This window comes from Rattus norvegicus, chromosome 17 (genome assembly GCF_021556685.1).
Source record: "Rattus norvegicus strain SHRSP/BbbUtx chromosome 17, alternate assembly SHRSP_T2T, whole genome shotgun sequence".
In the NCBI taxonomy this organism is placed as follows: domain Eukaryota; kingdom Metazoa; phylum Chordata; class Mammalia; order Rodentia; family Muridae; genus Rattus; species Rattus norvegicus.
The window spans coordinates 13,767,308-13,782,500 of NC_141550.1; the positions used below are offsets into that span (position 1 = coordinate 13,767,308).

At 51.0% G+C, this 15,193-nt stretch overlaps 1 protein-coding gene across 4 annotated transcripts in view; it reads right to left on the bottom strand.

Annotated features, from left to right (window-relative positions):
- Positions 1–913: 913 nt before the first annotated feature.
- S1pr3 (sphingosine-1-phosphate receptor 3) overlaps positions 914–15,193 on the bottom strand; it is a 14,398-nt gene continuing 118 nt past the window's right edge. The window contains exons 1-3 of one of the 4 annotated variants that reach the window (XM_087590413.1): positions 14,349–15,193; positions 4,223–4,344; positions 914–4,043 (exon numbers count right to left, since the gene is read on the bottom strand). The exon at positions 14,349–15,193 is cut by the window's right edge and continues 118 nt beyond it. In XM_087590413.1, the coding sequence (XP_087446539.1) occupies positions 3,059–4,043; positions 4,223–4,260 (1,023 nt within the window). In that variant the 5' untranslated portion in view covers positions 4,261–4,344; positions 14,349–15,193 and the 3' untranslated portion in view covers positions 914–3,058. 4 annotated transcript variants of the gene reach the window in all.

Consider the following 15,193-nt stretch of genomic DNA (forward strand, 5'->3'; position numbering starts at 1 on the left):
AGGCAGCATCGCCTTCTGAGCCATTCACCAGCCCTGGAGCTTGTAATGCCACGGAGAAGACAGGAAGATAGATTAAAGTCTTTCTCTACAAAATGGGTGTTCTGTTTTTCCTCACGGGGGGAAAAAAGGTAACTCGTCAGAACCGCTTGAAAGATTCATGCCAGCTTTGGCATCTGGAGCATAGATGGCCTTGGGCAGGTCAGAGGTGATAGACAGCGGGAAGGTGAAGTGGGGCTTTTTACTCCCAGTTCTAACAACTGTTATCAACAAAGACTCACACATGTGGGTCCTCTTCCTGTGGGATGCAGGTTAGGGGCTAAAACTTGACATTTGTAAAACAGGGAGCCAGTTCCGCTGGCTGCTCACCGCTTGGTCATCTGCAGACACTGGCAAATGAAGGCCAGTCTCTGGTTGGATGACATTTTTACTTTTTAATTTTATAATTTCTTCTCGACAGAGAGGCTGTCACCATTCTCCAAATCATAGGATCTGCTGGGAAATGGCTCCCCCCGGGGATGCTCTGCCCTTATGTAAACGTCGTGTGTGGCAGTTTGTGTCTGTAATCCCGGAAGGAGGCACACCGATCCTGGGGGCTTGCCGGCCAGTCAATCTAGGCAAAGCCGGCAGCTTCAGGTTTAGTGAGAAATGCTGTCTCAAAAAACAAGAGGAAGAGCAATAGAGAGAGAGAGAGATCCAACATCAACCTCTGGCCTCCACTGCATGCACAACAGTGCACATATGCACGCGCAAACACACACACACACACACACACACACACACACACACACTCACCAAGATGGGTGAGGTTTATTCCTGAAACGCTGCGAGACCAGGTACTGGGAGAAAAGCAAGACCACTACACCCCCTGAGTGTCATTGCAGAACAATAGAACATACCACACAGGCCTCCAGGATGGGTTTATATAAAGGCTTTTGGTTTTATTTATTATTAACAAACATAAACTGCAAGTAGTAAAGGTCACTCGCTACCTGGGGCAGGCCCCAGGGTCTCTGGCTTCTCTTGTTTCCGACCTTCGGGGTGAGGGTTTGGGTGCACTCGGTCTCAATGCTGTCTCGGTGGCTTAGCTAGGGAAAGGAGCGCACACTGGCGTCACGGATGATTGCTCCATTTGGCATACATCAAGTGAGTGCAATTAGGTCTTAGTGTATTTCTAATTTCAACTGCTCGACACTCTGTCATTCTACAAATGTCACCTCCTAGCTGGGGATGGTAGGTGTGGCCCTCTGCAAGGGCTGTTGAATGAAAGCAGACACAGGAGGATATAGAGAAGTCAGAGTCATGTACAATGTGTTATTAATATTAGTGACCCAGATCCATGGCCTCGAAGCATTCCGATTAGGGAAGAGCACGTCCTCAAGCCCCATTCATTTTCCACCTCAACTCCCCCACACACTGGCCTGTTATTTTCCCTCAGCCCAGCACTTGCATGCTTTCCTTTCCCAGAAATGCCTGGGTTTTTTGTCAACACCATGATGAGAGAATAAGTTATTTTCTCGGTGACGTAGAGAAGAGACAGATAGGCCAATGATCCAGCAGAATTCCCTGGCAGTGACCTATATCCACCAGGGGAAGTCTTTCGTTAGTCAGTCCATGGTTACCTAGGGCCCAGGAAAAGTGTCCCTAAGCAAGAGCAAATGCCATCAAGTAACCATTGAGAGAAAAATCATCTTTAAAAAGGTTGGTAGGTGTGTCTCTGATGCTAATCAACTTATGGGGAGCTCTGACATGAAGTTTCCCCGAGTGTGAGTCCTTCCAAAGACTGTTCTGGGAGCATGGGTGCTGGCTGCTCTCTCCAACATACCCACCTGTGTGTCCCGCGGGCAGAGTCCTTGGGGAGGGGATTTCAGAGGTGTCTTCTAAGCGTTTTCCTTACAGGATGGACAAAGGAACGCAGGTCCAAGCGGTGGAGCGCCCATCATATGGGCATGGGAATGGTTCTCTCTGAAGAGGGTGCAAAGAACCACATCACGCCTCCTAGCCTGGCGGATTCCTCTCACTGAAGGGTCCTGGTCAGGGTCCACAATTGAGGGAGACGAGAAGCTTTGCTGACAGCTTCAGCTCCTTGCCAGCAAAAGGTGACGGCAAAGGTGACTGGCATCAAGCTTCTCTACACACGAATCAAGCTTCTCTACACGGAACTGAACTCAGTACCATACAGTTGAAGGGCTGGCTTGTGAATGTCACTGCTGGAAACTCTCTACATGCAGCAGACTGCCGTCCCCTGGAAGGTTGACCCACGGTGGAGAGCACCTTGCCTCTCCTCATGGGCTCTTCCTTCAGTGATGCCAGCATTCTGAGAGATCCTGGCTGGCTTTTCAGTGATTTTCAGAAATGCCTCAACGATCACATAATCTGGCTTTCAGATGTACTTAAGCTTATGGAAGGGACCCAAGAGGGAGGGACACGGGTATGTAAAGGTGAGACCCACACACCTGGGCTGCTCTTGGGTGAGGCTTTTTGAGAATAAGGAATACTTGAGTAACTTTTCACAGCCATGAGCTAGGACACCGGCACAAGGGCACCGGGAAAGGCGCACCACCTTATCACATGCTGAATCCGGTACAGCTGTGCCTGCAGGTTCGGACCAACCGTTACACAAGATGTGGGGGGACCAACACTTTGTAATGGGCTCCACCTGGGAAAACCTGGCATACACATTCTGTACAACACAGCAACGGACAGACACATACAGGAGCACCCATTCTATGAAAATTAATGTAGTGTGAAGATAGGAAGATTCCATCCCAAAGCGCATGTGCATAGCACATCACTACCTGCCCTCCCTGGACCGGGGAAATCGGCATCCAAAGGGAGTGGACAACGTCAGCAGCTTGGTACATTCAGAAGGATGGAGCCTGCAACCCATAAGGCACATCCATGTCCGGGCTGAAATGTATCGGTGTCTCCTTGGGTCTCCTCCTCAGGAGTTGGTGGCCACGTCAAGCAGACCTCCAGGGTCAAGATCTCTAAGGCCCCACATGGAAGCGAATGCGTGCAATAAATAGGTGTGGCTGCAGAGCTTGACCTGTGGAGACATTCACTTGCAGAGGACCCCATTCTGAAGCGACCTCGTTTTGTCAGTGACGCAGGAAGAGGTAGCCACATGGGGCAGGTCTTCCTTGACCTTTGGAGAGTGGCTGCTGCTGTTGTTACTGGAGCTTGATTTACTTCTGCTCGGGTCAAGAGCAGGCTGCATCGGGGAGGCCTGGGTCCCCTTGCCCTTGACCAGACAGCCGCACACCAACCGGAAGAAAGCACGCCGCATCTCTTTGCTGGCCAGCGTGTAGATGACAGGGTTCATGGCCGAGTTGAGGACAGCCAGCATGATGAACCACTGACTCTTGAAGAGGATGGAGCACTCCTTCGCCCTGCAGGCCACATCGATGAGGAAGAGGATGAAAAGGGGGGACCAACAGGCGATGAACACGCTCACCACGATCACTACGGTCCGCAGAAGGGCCATGGATCTCTCGGAGTTGTGGTTGGCCACCCTGCGGCTGCTGGACTTGACCAGGAAGTAGATGCGCGCGTACAAGATGACGATGGTCACCAGAATGGCTGTGAAGATGCTGATGAGAAAGGCAATGTATTTCTTGGAGTAGAGGGGCAAGATGGTAGAGCAGTCGGGAAAGTTCTCCAGGCAGTTCCAGCCCAGGATGGGCAGGGCACCCAGCGAGAAGGCAATTAGCCAGCACATCCCAATCAGAAGGAACACGCGGTGCTTCTTGTTGGCGTCGTACGGCCTCATCTTGATCATGGTCAGGTGCCGCTCAATGGCAATGGCCAATAAGCTGCATGTGGATGCGCCCAGGGCTACGAACATACTGCCCTCCCTGAGGAACCACACTGTTGGAGACAGGCTGAACGTCTTCCTACCGGACATCAGAATGTTGACCTTGTAGGCTATGCCGGCCAGCAGGTCGCAGAGAGCCAAGTTGCCGATGAAAAAGTACATGCGGTTATGAAATTTATTGTTTTTCCAGATGGCAATCAAAACCATCAGGTTCTCCAAGACGATGAAGCTACAGGTGACCAAGAAGAGGATGGTGGTGATGAGGGTGCTACCCTCAGGGGGATCCCGCAGCCTGCCTGCCAGCTTCCCCACGTAATCATAATGTTCCCGGAGAGTATCATTCCCCAAGACTGGCGGGTGGCCCTGCGCATGCGTGGATGCCATGACTTCCTATAGACGGATGGTTACCTCAACAGTCCACGAGAGGGCGCGCCAGGAACGTTCATTTCAGGGGACAATTGGGACAGCGGTGGTGGGTTCCTGAAGGCGTGCAGCAGGCCTGACTGCAGCAAGAGTGTTGGAAACAGGCTCTGTAAGAAGATAAAAGCAGAAGGAACTTTGGATCAAGTGATCACCATTCAGCAACTCTAAGTGTGGAAAATGCTAACGCATTTGGAGGGTTGGTGTGTAGGGAGTGCTTGGAACGTAGGCCAAGTCTCTAAAAGACCAGGGGAAGGGGCCTGGAGCTGCCAGAGAAGAAACCTCAGAGTGTGAATCTGTGAATCTTGTAACCACGGAGCAGACTTGGAAATCTCCAGGCACCAGGAAAATACCGCGTTACTTCTCACCCACCACGTGGGAGCTGGTAAACCCCTATTCCCAGCTGTGGAGGGAATCGGATTTTTCTCGGGATGAGGAAAATCGAGGGAGGGAGGGTTAGAAGGAAGGCGGGAGAGGAGGGTGAAAAAGGAGGGGTGGAGAAACACAGTAAGGAAAACAGTGTTTGAAGGACTTCCGGGGCCTCCTTGATGAGGTTTGAAGCAGTACCATGAGAAGCACCTCATACTTCCTTGGGCTGATTCCTTTGGGGTCTGGATGGGCCTTTGGCCCACCTGGCAGAGAGCCCTAGAGCCTGACCTCAGAGGGAGGACAGGAAGAGCAGCCTGAGCGAGAACCCTGCGGCCACTGCCCTGAGCAGAGCCCAGGGAGGAAGGAATTGCTACCCGTCCTGGAAGCAGCGGCGGCTGAGGTTAAAGGAAGGGGAGAGGGTGGTGACATGAACTCCGAGTGTGGCTTGAAAGGCAGAAGTCTGGGCCAGGGAGTATGAATTGGCATGTTTACAACGCCTGGGCATAGAAGGAAGGTGATACTTGGGGGTTGCTTTGAAGGCCTTGAATGCAAACGCCAGACCCTGAACAAATAAGTGTGTGTGTACATGTGTGTGTGTGTGTGTGTGTGTGTGTGTGTGCGCACACATGTGTGTGTGCGTGCATAAGAGAGAATAAGCATGTGTGCCTGTGACACAAATGCATGCACGTGTGTTCCCATGTGTGTGACTGTACCTGAAGCCCATTGAACCCATGAAGCCACATTGGCAGGCCACTGAGTTCCAGGGATTCTCCTGTCTACCTGCCCACCACACTAGGATTACTGATGCATACCACCAAAGCTGCCTAGATGCTGGGGGATCCTGAACTCAATTTTCACTCATGCTTGCACGACAAGCACTTCACCAACTGAGCTGTCTCCCCCAGGTCCGCCCAGAGGGCTGTGAAGTGTTCACCTGGCTTACGTCTCCTCTCCACCCTTTGATTCATTCGTGATTCCGAAGCTCTGAGGAGAGCTTGATGCACATGGCCTACCATTCAGTTTTTATTGTAGTGGACACGCCTAGTTGTGCATCTTTGTGGGCGTGGCATGGTGACAGGTGTGTACTGTTGGTAACGATCACGGTCTAGCCATTAGCATTCTCAACTCCTTAAACATTTGCAAGTTTGAGGCCCGTATCTGTGTATGAACCCAAGCCAGCTCCCTGTGCTGCAGAAGTCTAGGACTGAATTCTCTGTCCAACTGGGCCTAACCTCTTTCTGTTCCTTCCAACTCCCTCTCTACGATCACTTATTTTAAATTAAAGTTACTGGATTTTTAAATTTCTAATGAGGTCCAAGTGAGGTGAGTTGAAAATAGCCCGCTCTGAGTACCCGCTGAGGATTTATTCAGTGTTTAAGCTCCCGGCCTAAATTTGGTTCCTAGACACATGGTCTAAAACAGTGGTCTAAGACACCACTTCCAATAGGGCCTTTATTCCCTGAAGGATACCAGGGTTCCTCTATAGATGGTGCTATAGGGCTGAGAAGGGCAAGTGACTCCTGGGGAACTCTGCACCCCTTAGACCCCCTGGCAGCAGTGGGTTTTGTGTAAGCCTTTTCTCTCTCTATCACTGGGGAGGCCTTAGCATTGGTGACATTGGGAAGAAGAGGCTGGTGGCTTCTCAGTAGAGGAACCTCCTAGTTTCCTGGCCTTTGGAGGTAATCTGCTGTTCCAGAATTCCCAGGAACTGTCTGAGTTGATGTCTACATTCTACCTGGAACCACCCTTAGCCTAGTCCAACTATTTGAGCTGCCTGGGACCATGGAGGGCTTGAGCTGAGGTCAGCCTCAGTGTCACTGGCCAGTGGAAACTTTGCTATACCTTCTTTTAACTTCAGAGAGCGGCTCTGAGGATGAGACGCTGGTGATACAGAGAGGGCTCGCATCCTCTCACACCCAACCAAGCTCTTCACTGGGCTTCTAAAAGTTCTCCCCGAGGCAGGCAGGACAATTCTACAAGTCTCTTTCTACTCTGACCCCCCTTCCCCTCTTCCTTCTCCTCCCATCATCATCGTCATCACCACCACCATCATCATCGTCATCACCATCATCACCATCATCATCATCATCATCACCATCAGGTATCATGCAACCTAGCCTTACATGGGAGTTGCTATGATGATCTTGAAGTTCTGACCCCCCTGCCTCTGCCTCCTAAGGGCTGAGACCACAAGCTCAAACCACCACGGTGTTTCATGCGGTGTGTGGGGTCACTGAAGTCAAAGCCTCTCGGTTGCCAAGCAAACACTCTACTAACTGAGCTGTACACACTCCCAGCCCATGCCTCCTGATCTTAGCTTAAGTCTCATCTGTCTGTCAAACCCCACGTCACATTCTGCTCATCCTGTGGCACCGTCTAGGGTCAGGCCAGCCCCATGACCTTTCTCCAAGGCTGTCATCACTTTAAGGAAAATATTGCAAAAGTTCTCATTAGGAGACTAGGAAACCGTAAGCAGCCTCAGCTTTCTGAAATGAAACAGCACATCCAACCAAAGCAATGTAGGAAAGGGGGCTTATCTGACTCCCTGTTCAAGGGCGCAGTCTACCACGGCGGGGAAGGCATGGCAGTGGGAGCTGGAGGTGGCTGGTCACGCTGCATCCACAGTCGGGAAGCAGAGAGAGATGAAGGCGAGTCAGCTGGTGTTCTCCGTGTTTTATTCAGTCCAGGTCCTGCCCACACACTTCAATTAACCTGATCTAGAAAGTAGACCATGCCGGCATTCGTTTCCATGCTGACCCTACATGTCCTTAAGTTGACAGTCAAGACTAGACACCCAAAGCAGGAAAAGCCAGCGTGATGATCAGCGTCTAACCTCACGTACCTGGGTGCTGTCTCCTGACACAGCAGCTAGCCAGGAGCCTTCCCCGCTTACAGGGCAGTTCTGCCAGTTCCTACGGATGCTGGAGAACCCATGCCATGCTATGCTCTGTCCCTGCTGTGTTGATGTCCAGGTTTGTTTTCAAATAGCACTGGGCTACCTGCTCTGCCATCGGGGTCTCCGTCCTGAGAACAGATAGACAATGTCTGAAGACCCAGCTCACAACACTGGTGAAAGTTAAGGTTTCCCTCCAGGTTTCTTGTTCTGGGGAAGACGAGTGAACTTAGATTAGCCTTTGTGTGTGCACATGTGCACACATGTGCCTGTGTGACCCCTATGAGTCAGTTTCAGGTGTTGTTCCTCAGATGATGTCTACCTTGGGTTTGTGGTTTGTTTTTATTTTGAGGCAGAGTCTCTCTCTGACCTGGAATTTGCTCAGTTGACTTGACTGACTGGCTAGCAGGCCCCAGGGATCCTCCTGTCTCTGCCTCCCTAGTGCTGGGATGACAAACATGCCCCACCACATCCTGCTTTTGCACACGAGTTTTAAGAATTGAACTTGGGGGGCTGGGGATTTAGCTCAGTGGTAGAGCGCTTGCCTAGGAAGCGCAAGGCCCTGGGTTCGGTCCCCAGCTCCGAAAAAAAAAAAAAAAAGAATTGAACTTGGCTCCTCCTGCTTAAGAGGCGAGCACTTGGGGTTGGGGATTTAGCTCAGTGGTAGAGCACTTGCCTAGCAAGCGCAAGGCCCTGGGTTCAGTCCCCAGCTCCGAAAAAAAGAAGAAGAAGAAGAAAAAAAAGAGGCGAGCACTTTCCCGACCGAGCCATCTCCCCAGCCCCTGTCCTGTGCATGTACTAACTCAGATTGTTTCCAATGTCTCACTTTCCCAACCTCCCACAGCACTTGACACACCCCATCCCTCCCTGGAAAGTTTGGACTTTTGCCTCCAGAGCCAGGAGGGAAGAAAGTCCCTTTAAAAATCGGGCAGATCCGATCTCAACCTCTGGGTTGTGACCCTTTGGCAAAGTCCTGTCTCGGAAAACATACATATCATGATCTCAAACAGTAGCAGAATGACAGTTATGAAGTAGCAAGGGAAATAACTTTTCTTTGGGGGGGGGGTCGCCACAACATGAGGAACTGTGTTAAATTAGATGGTCACAGCATTAGGGAGGCTAAGGACCACTGCTCCAATGGGGACAGAAGGTGAAGGAAGGCACGGCTCTCTGCAGGAGCGGATCTTTTAGAAGAGTGAGCGTAGTAGAAAGAAAAACAGGTGGGGAGCGAAGCAGACACCAGCAATTAACTAACCACAGTGATATTGATATCGGACACGCCAGGACTCGCGCAGGCCGCGGACCTACCAACTAGCCTCCTCGACTGCCAAAGCTATGCTCCCCCTTAATTAAAACTCATCTCTCAAGCAGCAGACATTTTATAGAGCATCTTTTGTTCGACACCACTCTGGTTCTCTGCATTTGCCTCTTGAAGCTATCAGGCTCTTTGGGACCTAAAACACGTGGTTTTCTCTGGTTTATCAAGATTTATAAAGCTGGTTACGTCCTGAGAGCGAAGTCCTGGGCTAAACACCAAGTCGATTTTGGATACATCTAGAGATCCCTGCATGGTCAGAAGCAGATGTGTGTGAGCTCTGCTAAGGGCGAGGTGTGGGTGTTTCAGTTCTGTCACCAAATGAATGCACCAGGAAGCCAGCCTGACTCACCACGTAGACAACCAAACACTCTTGGGGCCAGCACTCGGGTAAGCAACAGGCCACCAGGGGTCTCTGCTGGTCAGTGTTGTCACCCAGGCTGAACGCTGTCTGGGGTTCTCACCCTGAGTGGATTTATCCTGTTTCTTCCAGTATGTAAATGAACCATGGGACACCTTGAATCTTGCACATAACCACACTTGTGGATATAGACAAACCCTGGCTACTCTTCATACATTTCTGCACAGCACCCTCTTTGGGTCTGATTTGCAAATAAAAACGTCTCTCCCAGCCAAGGGTTGTTTCTCACACCATTTTCTTGGTGAACACGGACCTGCATCATTGCAGGCTACCCTTGCTTTCTAAGGGGCACGTTGGTGTAAGGGGTGGGCTATAGCCATGACCCAGAAGTGCTGGTCTATAAATAGGCGTGTGTGTGTGTGTGTGTGTGTGTGTGTGTGTGTGTGTACACTCGGGGGTGGGGGTGGGGGTCAAGGTATCCCCACTGAAGGCAAGGGAGATGCATTCTGCAGTTTTGCCTTTGGCGTTGGGGAAGGGATGAAGTCCAGCAATGACATTGTAAGTTGGACGGCCGACCCATTTCCTTTGGAACAGAGGGAGCTCTTGGGTGGGAGAGATGGCTCAGCGAGTAAAGCTCCTTCTGTACAGGCTGAGAGTCTGGGTCTGAATTCTCAGGTGGCATGTGAAGCCAGGCATATAAGAGCACTTCCGTAATCCCAGCACTCCCACATAGCACGGGAGGCAGGGGCAGAAAGGTGCCCAGATTTGGTGGCGGATGGGCCAGCTAGCCTGGTGTACAATGTAGTGAATGATAAAGGAGACCCTGTCTCAAACAAAATTGGAGGCAAGGGCTGATACCTGAGGTTGTTCTCTAACCCCATACACATGCTGGCATACGTAAGCATCCTCACTTACACACACACACACACACACACACACACACACACACACACAGGATTTTTTTTTTTTTAAAGAAGTCTGATGTTGAGATTGTGGCCACACAGAGACCAGTTTATTATGTGTCCTCCAAACTCTGAGGCTTATTCTGGAGATAGACAGGTCCTACTGAACTCTAGACTAGAGGGCTCCCTCAACAGCACTGGTCTCCTCAGTACTGGTTCCTAGGGAGCCCCTTGTCTGTGTTCCTTTGCACTCCCAAGGTTTGATTAGCTAGCACTCCACATACCCAGCACACTCCTCCTCCCCTCTCCTGGCCCCCTCTGATCTGATGGGGATTGAACTGGAGTCCTCAGTCACTCTGCATTTAATGGGAGCCACTGTCTACATCTGAGCTGTCCTTGCCCCTGTCACCTGAGCCAACTTCTCACTTTGGCCTCATGATGCTGGGATTGTACAGCTTTCCTTGAAGCACTCTGACACCAAACATATTTTTCTCTTTGCCAAGAAGGAAGGAGATGCCTTGACCAAATGGCTCAGTGGTGGGTGACCCTACACGAGACCTCACCAATATTAGGCATGCCTGCCCTCCCCCCGATCCAAAAGCGGCTTCCCTTGGGGGAAGCGAGCCTGGGAGAGGGGTCCGATAGATTCCAGATGTGCCTTCTACCCCAGCAACTCACTTTCTCCATATGTCGGTTTAAAAAGTAAACAAACTATAAAAAGAAGGGAAAGGAGGGGAAATAGCTCTGCTGTCTAGTGTGCTCCCTCCTTTTCCCTCCCCTCCCCCCTCTCTCCTCTCTCCTCTTTTTGATTCTTCTTACCCTCCTCCTCTCCCCTTTCTCAAAAATCTCAGAGAAAAAGACATCTCCCTTGGTCAGAGGAAGGACTGGTTCTTTTTTTGCAGAGACGTCAATGACCTCATCCTCCAAACCAAATTAAAGCAACCAGTATCTGACAGTGAGCAACGTTTCTTGGAAAGCTGGAGGTTTTGGGTCTTTTTTTTTTCCTCCTCATTTAAAAGAACCAAGAAATGACATAACTGGAGGGCCAGTTCATGGCTCCCACTCCTGAAGAGTTCCTTTGCTCTCGAGTCCTCTCACTCTGGTTTTCTGCCTCGACTTCATTCTGCCTCCAGACAGTTCAGGACAGAGTGAAGGCTTCACTCACACAGCCTCCCACACTGGACATGCTGAGCTAAGGTCAGACGAAGAAACACCCTGTGAGACAAAGGTTACCGATGAAAGCTGAGGACGGCCCCGTTTCTCCCACCTTTCTTCTTCAAGCACGGATACAAGTGCCTCTGCCTGGTGGGGCTTCTCCATGTCTCCCTGTCTGCGGTCCCTGTCCTTCTCGTTAGCAAACAAGAGGACACACAGATCCCAAGGCGGTCCAAGAAACCCCAGATATGGAGGTCATGTCCCAAGAACACTGGGTGCCCTGTGAATGTCTTGAACATCAAACTTGTCTGTGGAAAGGCATTGGATCATGGATGCAAGATCTGAACGTGCCTTACAGTAGTTTTCTCCTTTGCCCACTTTTGTGGTCAGGCTTTTCAAATTCTCCCTACAGTGCTTGCTCCTGGCAAGGACAGGGGACCAACTTACTGCCACACTTTCCAGAAAATGAAGGTAGACGTGTGGAAATCTCTTGTGTCAGGAAGGTAGCAATATGTACAAACGTGAGGTGTCTTGCCCAGGAAGGCCATCCCGGTCACACGTAGTCCCTACAAGAGCATGAGACTTCTGAATGGACACAGTGGGAAACTGAGGCTCCTAATGGCAGAGCCTAGCTGGAGATGAGGCATCTGTCCTAGCCCATCCCTTCAGGGATAAGGTTTTTATGAGTTGGTCACTTGTCCTAGGTCCCTTCTCTAGAAGGTGCTAAGAGCCTCTTGGTGTCTTTACAGCCTAATTGCTTGTAGCTACAGGCATTCCAAGACCAGTCCCGGAGTTTGGGTGGAATGTTTAGATGACTCTTAGAGACAGGGGAATAGAAGGATATTAAAATCCAAGGATTGCAGTCAGCCTGCCCAAGAGCTTGTGGGAAGGAAACCTTTTAGGATCCTATAACATGGATCCAAAATTGGTAATCATGGAATCCTGAGGGCAGACAAGATTTTAAGAGTCAAGGAACCAGTTGGGGATTTAGCTCAGTGGTAGAAGGCCCTGGGTTCAGTCCTCAGCTCCGGGGGGGGGGGGGGGGGGGGAGGGGCAAGGAACCACAACACCACATCCCAGCTAACACAGCTTGCTCACAGGTGACCTTCAAACTTTGATGGTAAAGGAGGGGTTCAGATAACACAAGGGAACCCCTACGTTTTTTTCAACAACAATGACACACTCAAGTGTTTACTATTCTTGTAACAAAAAGTATAACAAAAAGTATACCCATAAACTGTAGGCATTGAGGAAGAAATCTGTGTAACAACATATCATGCTTTCCAGAAAAAGGACCAGTCCCCAATTCATGGAAAGCAGGTCATCAGACTAGTATATAAAGCTTCACAGGAAGTGGGAGGTCCTACATCATGTATGGTAGAGAACCAGGAGGGTCTCGGTAGGGTGTGTGTGTGTGTGTGTGTGTGTGTGTGTGTGTAAAGAACAAATGGCATCGGGGAGACATCCTAAGTGGTTAGGATGTAATTCTCTCCAAATGTTGGCGGAGGCTTCCAAAGGGCAGGCTCTCCAGGTGGACCCTCGGATGTATGTAGACAGCCTGACACTGACCGGATGTGAGCATCTGCCCATCTGCAGATGGGAAGAGCCGATGTGGGGGTTCTATGGCAACACAATACTCGCCCCAGCACTGAGCTCTGTAGCCCTTAAGAGGTTTATAGATCTAGATTCCTCCACAGCTACCTAAACAGAGCCCTTGTGCACGCACGCTCATATGCTCACACACACGCACACACCCCACCACCACCACCACCACCACCACCACCACCTCAACCAAACATCCCTGACCACAGCCACAACTTGCCAGGCATTTACCTGCAGTATGTGACCCTTTGGTCCACTTTTGAGGAATTATGTTCACTTGACTCTATCTGCCTGGTTTTCATCTATGACGGATGGAACTTGGAATAGATAAATGTTTGTAGGACGTGATATGCAATACCAGAGACTTGTGACAGCAGATTTTAGAATGAGTGACTCTGGAGGCTTGGAGGAGGTATGTGCCATAGAGGAGAGGAGACCCCCTCCCCTCCTTCCCCTGGACTCAGAATGTTACACATACCTTAACAGTGGTGTTCAAAGCAAAGTATTTCCTTTTAAACAGCTGACATGAAAAACCCTCTTACATTAAGTCTTAGGAATATGGCATCGGGATTGTTCAAGTCCAGAGAGACAGGGACACAGAGACCGTGTACAGGCACATGGTTAATGGCCACCCTCCCTTTTCTTCTATCTCATTCAAGAATGTATGACATACCAATTTTCCCTGGGAGCCTCATTATTGCTTTGCAGGTACCTTGTCGTCTAGTTCTAGGCCTGACGCTCCCCGAATTGCCTGCTCTGAGAAGTGCTAAGGAAACTGGAGTTTTGTAGCTCATACAACTGAAAAGAATGCTTTTGCTTTCTCCCAGAGGGAAAAACCACAGCCATTCCCAATGCCCGGGTGTCTAACTTCTTAATTAGCCAAGTAAAACAAGGATCTTTCCCTTGGAGAGCTTGCGCACTCCCGCTCAGGGTTTACAAACACAGTTTAAAAGCCCCGGTTGCTATCTAAAAGAACCCTATACCTCTTCACCAGCTCCAACTGATGACTAGGTCCTGCTCTCCGGGTTATGAATGGCCCGGAGAACGGGAGCGGGTGGCCAAAGCGAGACACTCGCGAGCTCAAATCACTGTGGTGCCTGGATTTGGTTAAAATTTTATCCAAAAAGTAGTTCGGGTGGACCCGGAGCCGCTCCCTCAACCCGCGACTCTGGATTGTGTAGCCCCGATCCGATTTCGCCGCTCACCTCGTTCTGCAAGGCTCATCTGGGCTGGTTGCATGCTGCCACCGCTAAGTCTCAGCTAAGGCTCCAGTTTAGGGGCTCCTCCGGAGGTCGCTCGTGGCCTCAGGTTTCTCTCTGGCTAAGCTTGTCCAGCCGCCTCGCTCAGCACCCGGACCTTGTCGCCTGCCCCTGAACTTGCTCGCCCAGATTCTGCCCCAGAGGATCCGAAGGCAAACTTTTGCCACAGCCCTCCGGGGCGGGGCCCAGAGTCACCCGCCTCCTGCCGCCCCTAACCCAAGCTTCAGAGCTTCTGCGGGCTGGTTCCCATTTACGTACCGTGGTTCCCAGCCACGTCCTGCCTCCGGCCAGGTCCCCGCCCAGTCTTTCTGCCAGTCCGCTGCATCCGCGCTGTCCAGACCCGCGGACCCTGGCTGGACTCTTCAACCCTCTGGATTCCCTCTGCCTCTATTCCTCCACCAATCACCGCCCCCCCTCCCGCCCCAAAACCTGCTCCAGGACCCAGCAGTCGCAGATACCGAACCGGGTACAGAGCTGGACTTGGGTAGACCTAGGTGGCCAGAAGGATTTGAGAGGATTCTTACTAATACTGTTCTCCCTTCGAGATGACTGTGTTAACTATCTTTAACCTGAAATTAACTGACTACCAGCCTGAGCTGGTAAGCTAAGCCCCCTGCCCCTCCGGACTCCTACCCTGCCCCCATTCCTTTCTGAACTGCAAGGCTGGGACCCCAGCCTCTTGTGTATTTCAGGTCCTGACTCCTGTGTCTTGCTTACCTTAGTTAACCACACCCCGGTCTACTCCCGCGCTCTGGGCAAGCCTCACCAGCTATGTGGGGAGAAATGAGAATCTTTAGGGGGAACCACATGCACGATTGTCCGTTACAAAGGAAATGCAAAAGACCTCCAGACCAGCTTGGGGAAGGAGAGGAGAGAGGAAGCAGAGCATGGCTAAATTCCTGAGCAGGCAGGGTCCTGGCCCCTGTTACCTCTTCTCAAGTGCTTTGTTGCCTACAGAAGATGAATTTGCCGCGTTCTTGGGGTTCATCTTGGGACTTTTGGCCTTCTCTGTTGCCCTGTGAGAAGCCCAAGCCCTCTGGGTCACAAGCCGGGCTGCAGGGCTCCAGCTGCCTCAGCTGCACGACTCCCCTGAGCTCTGGTCC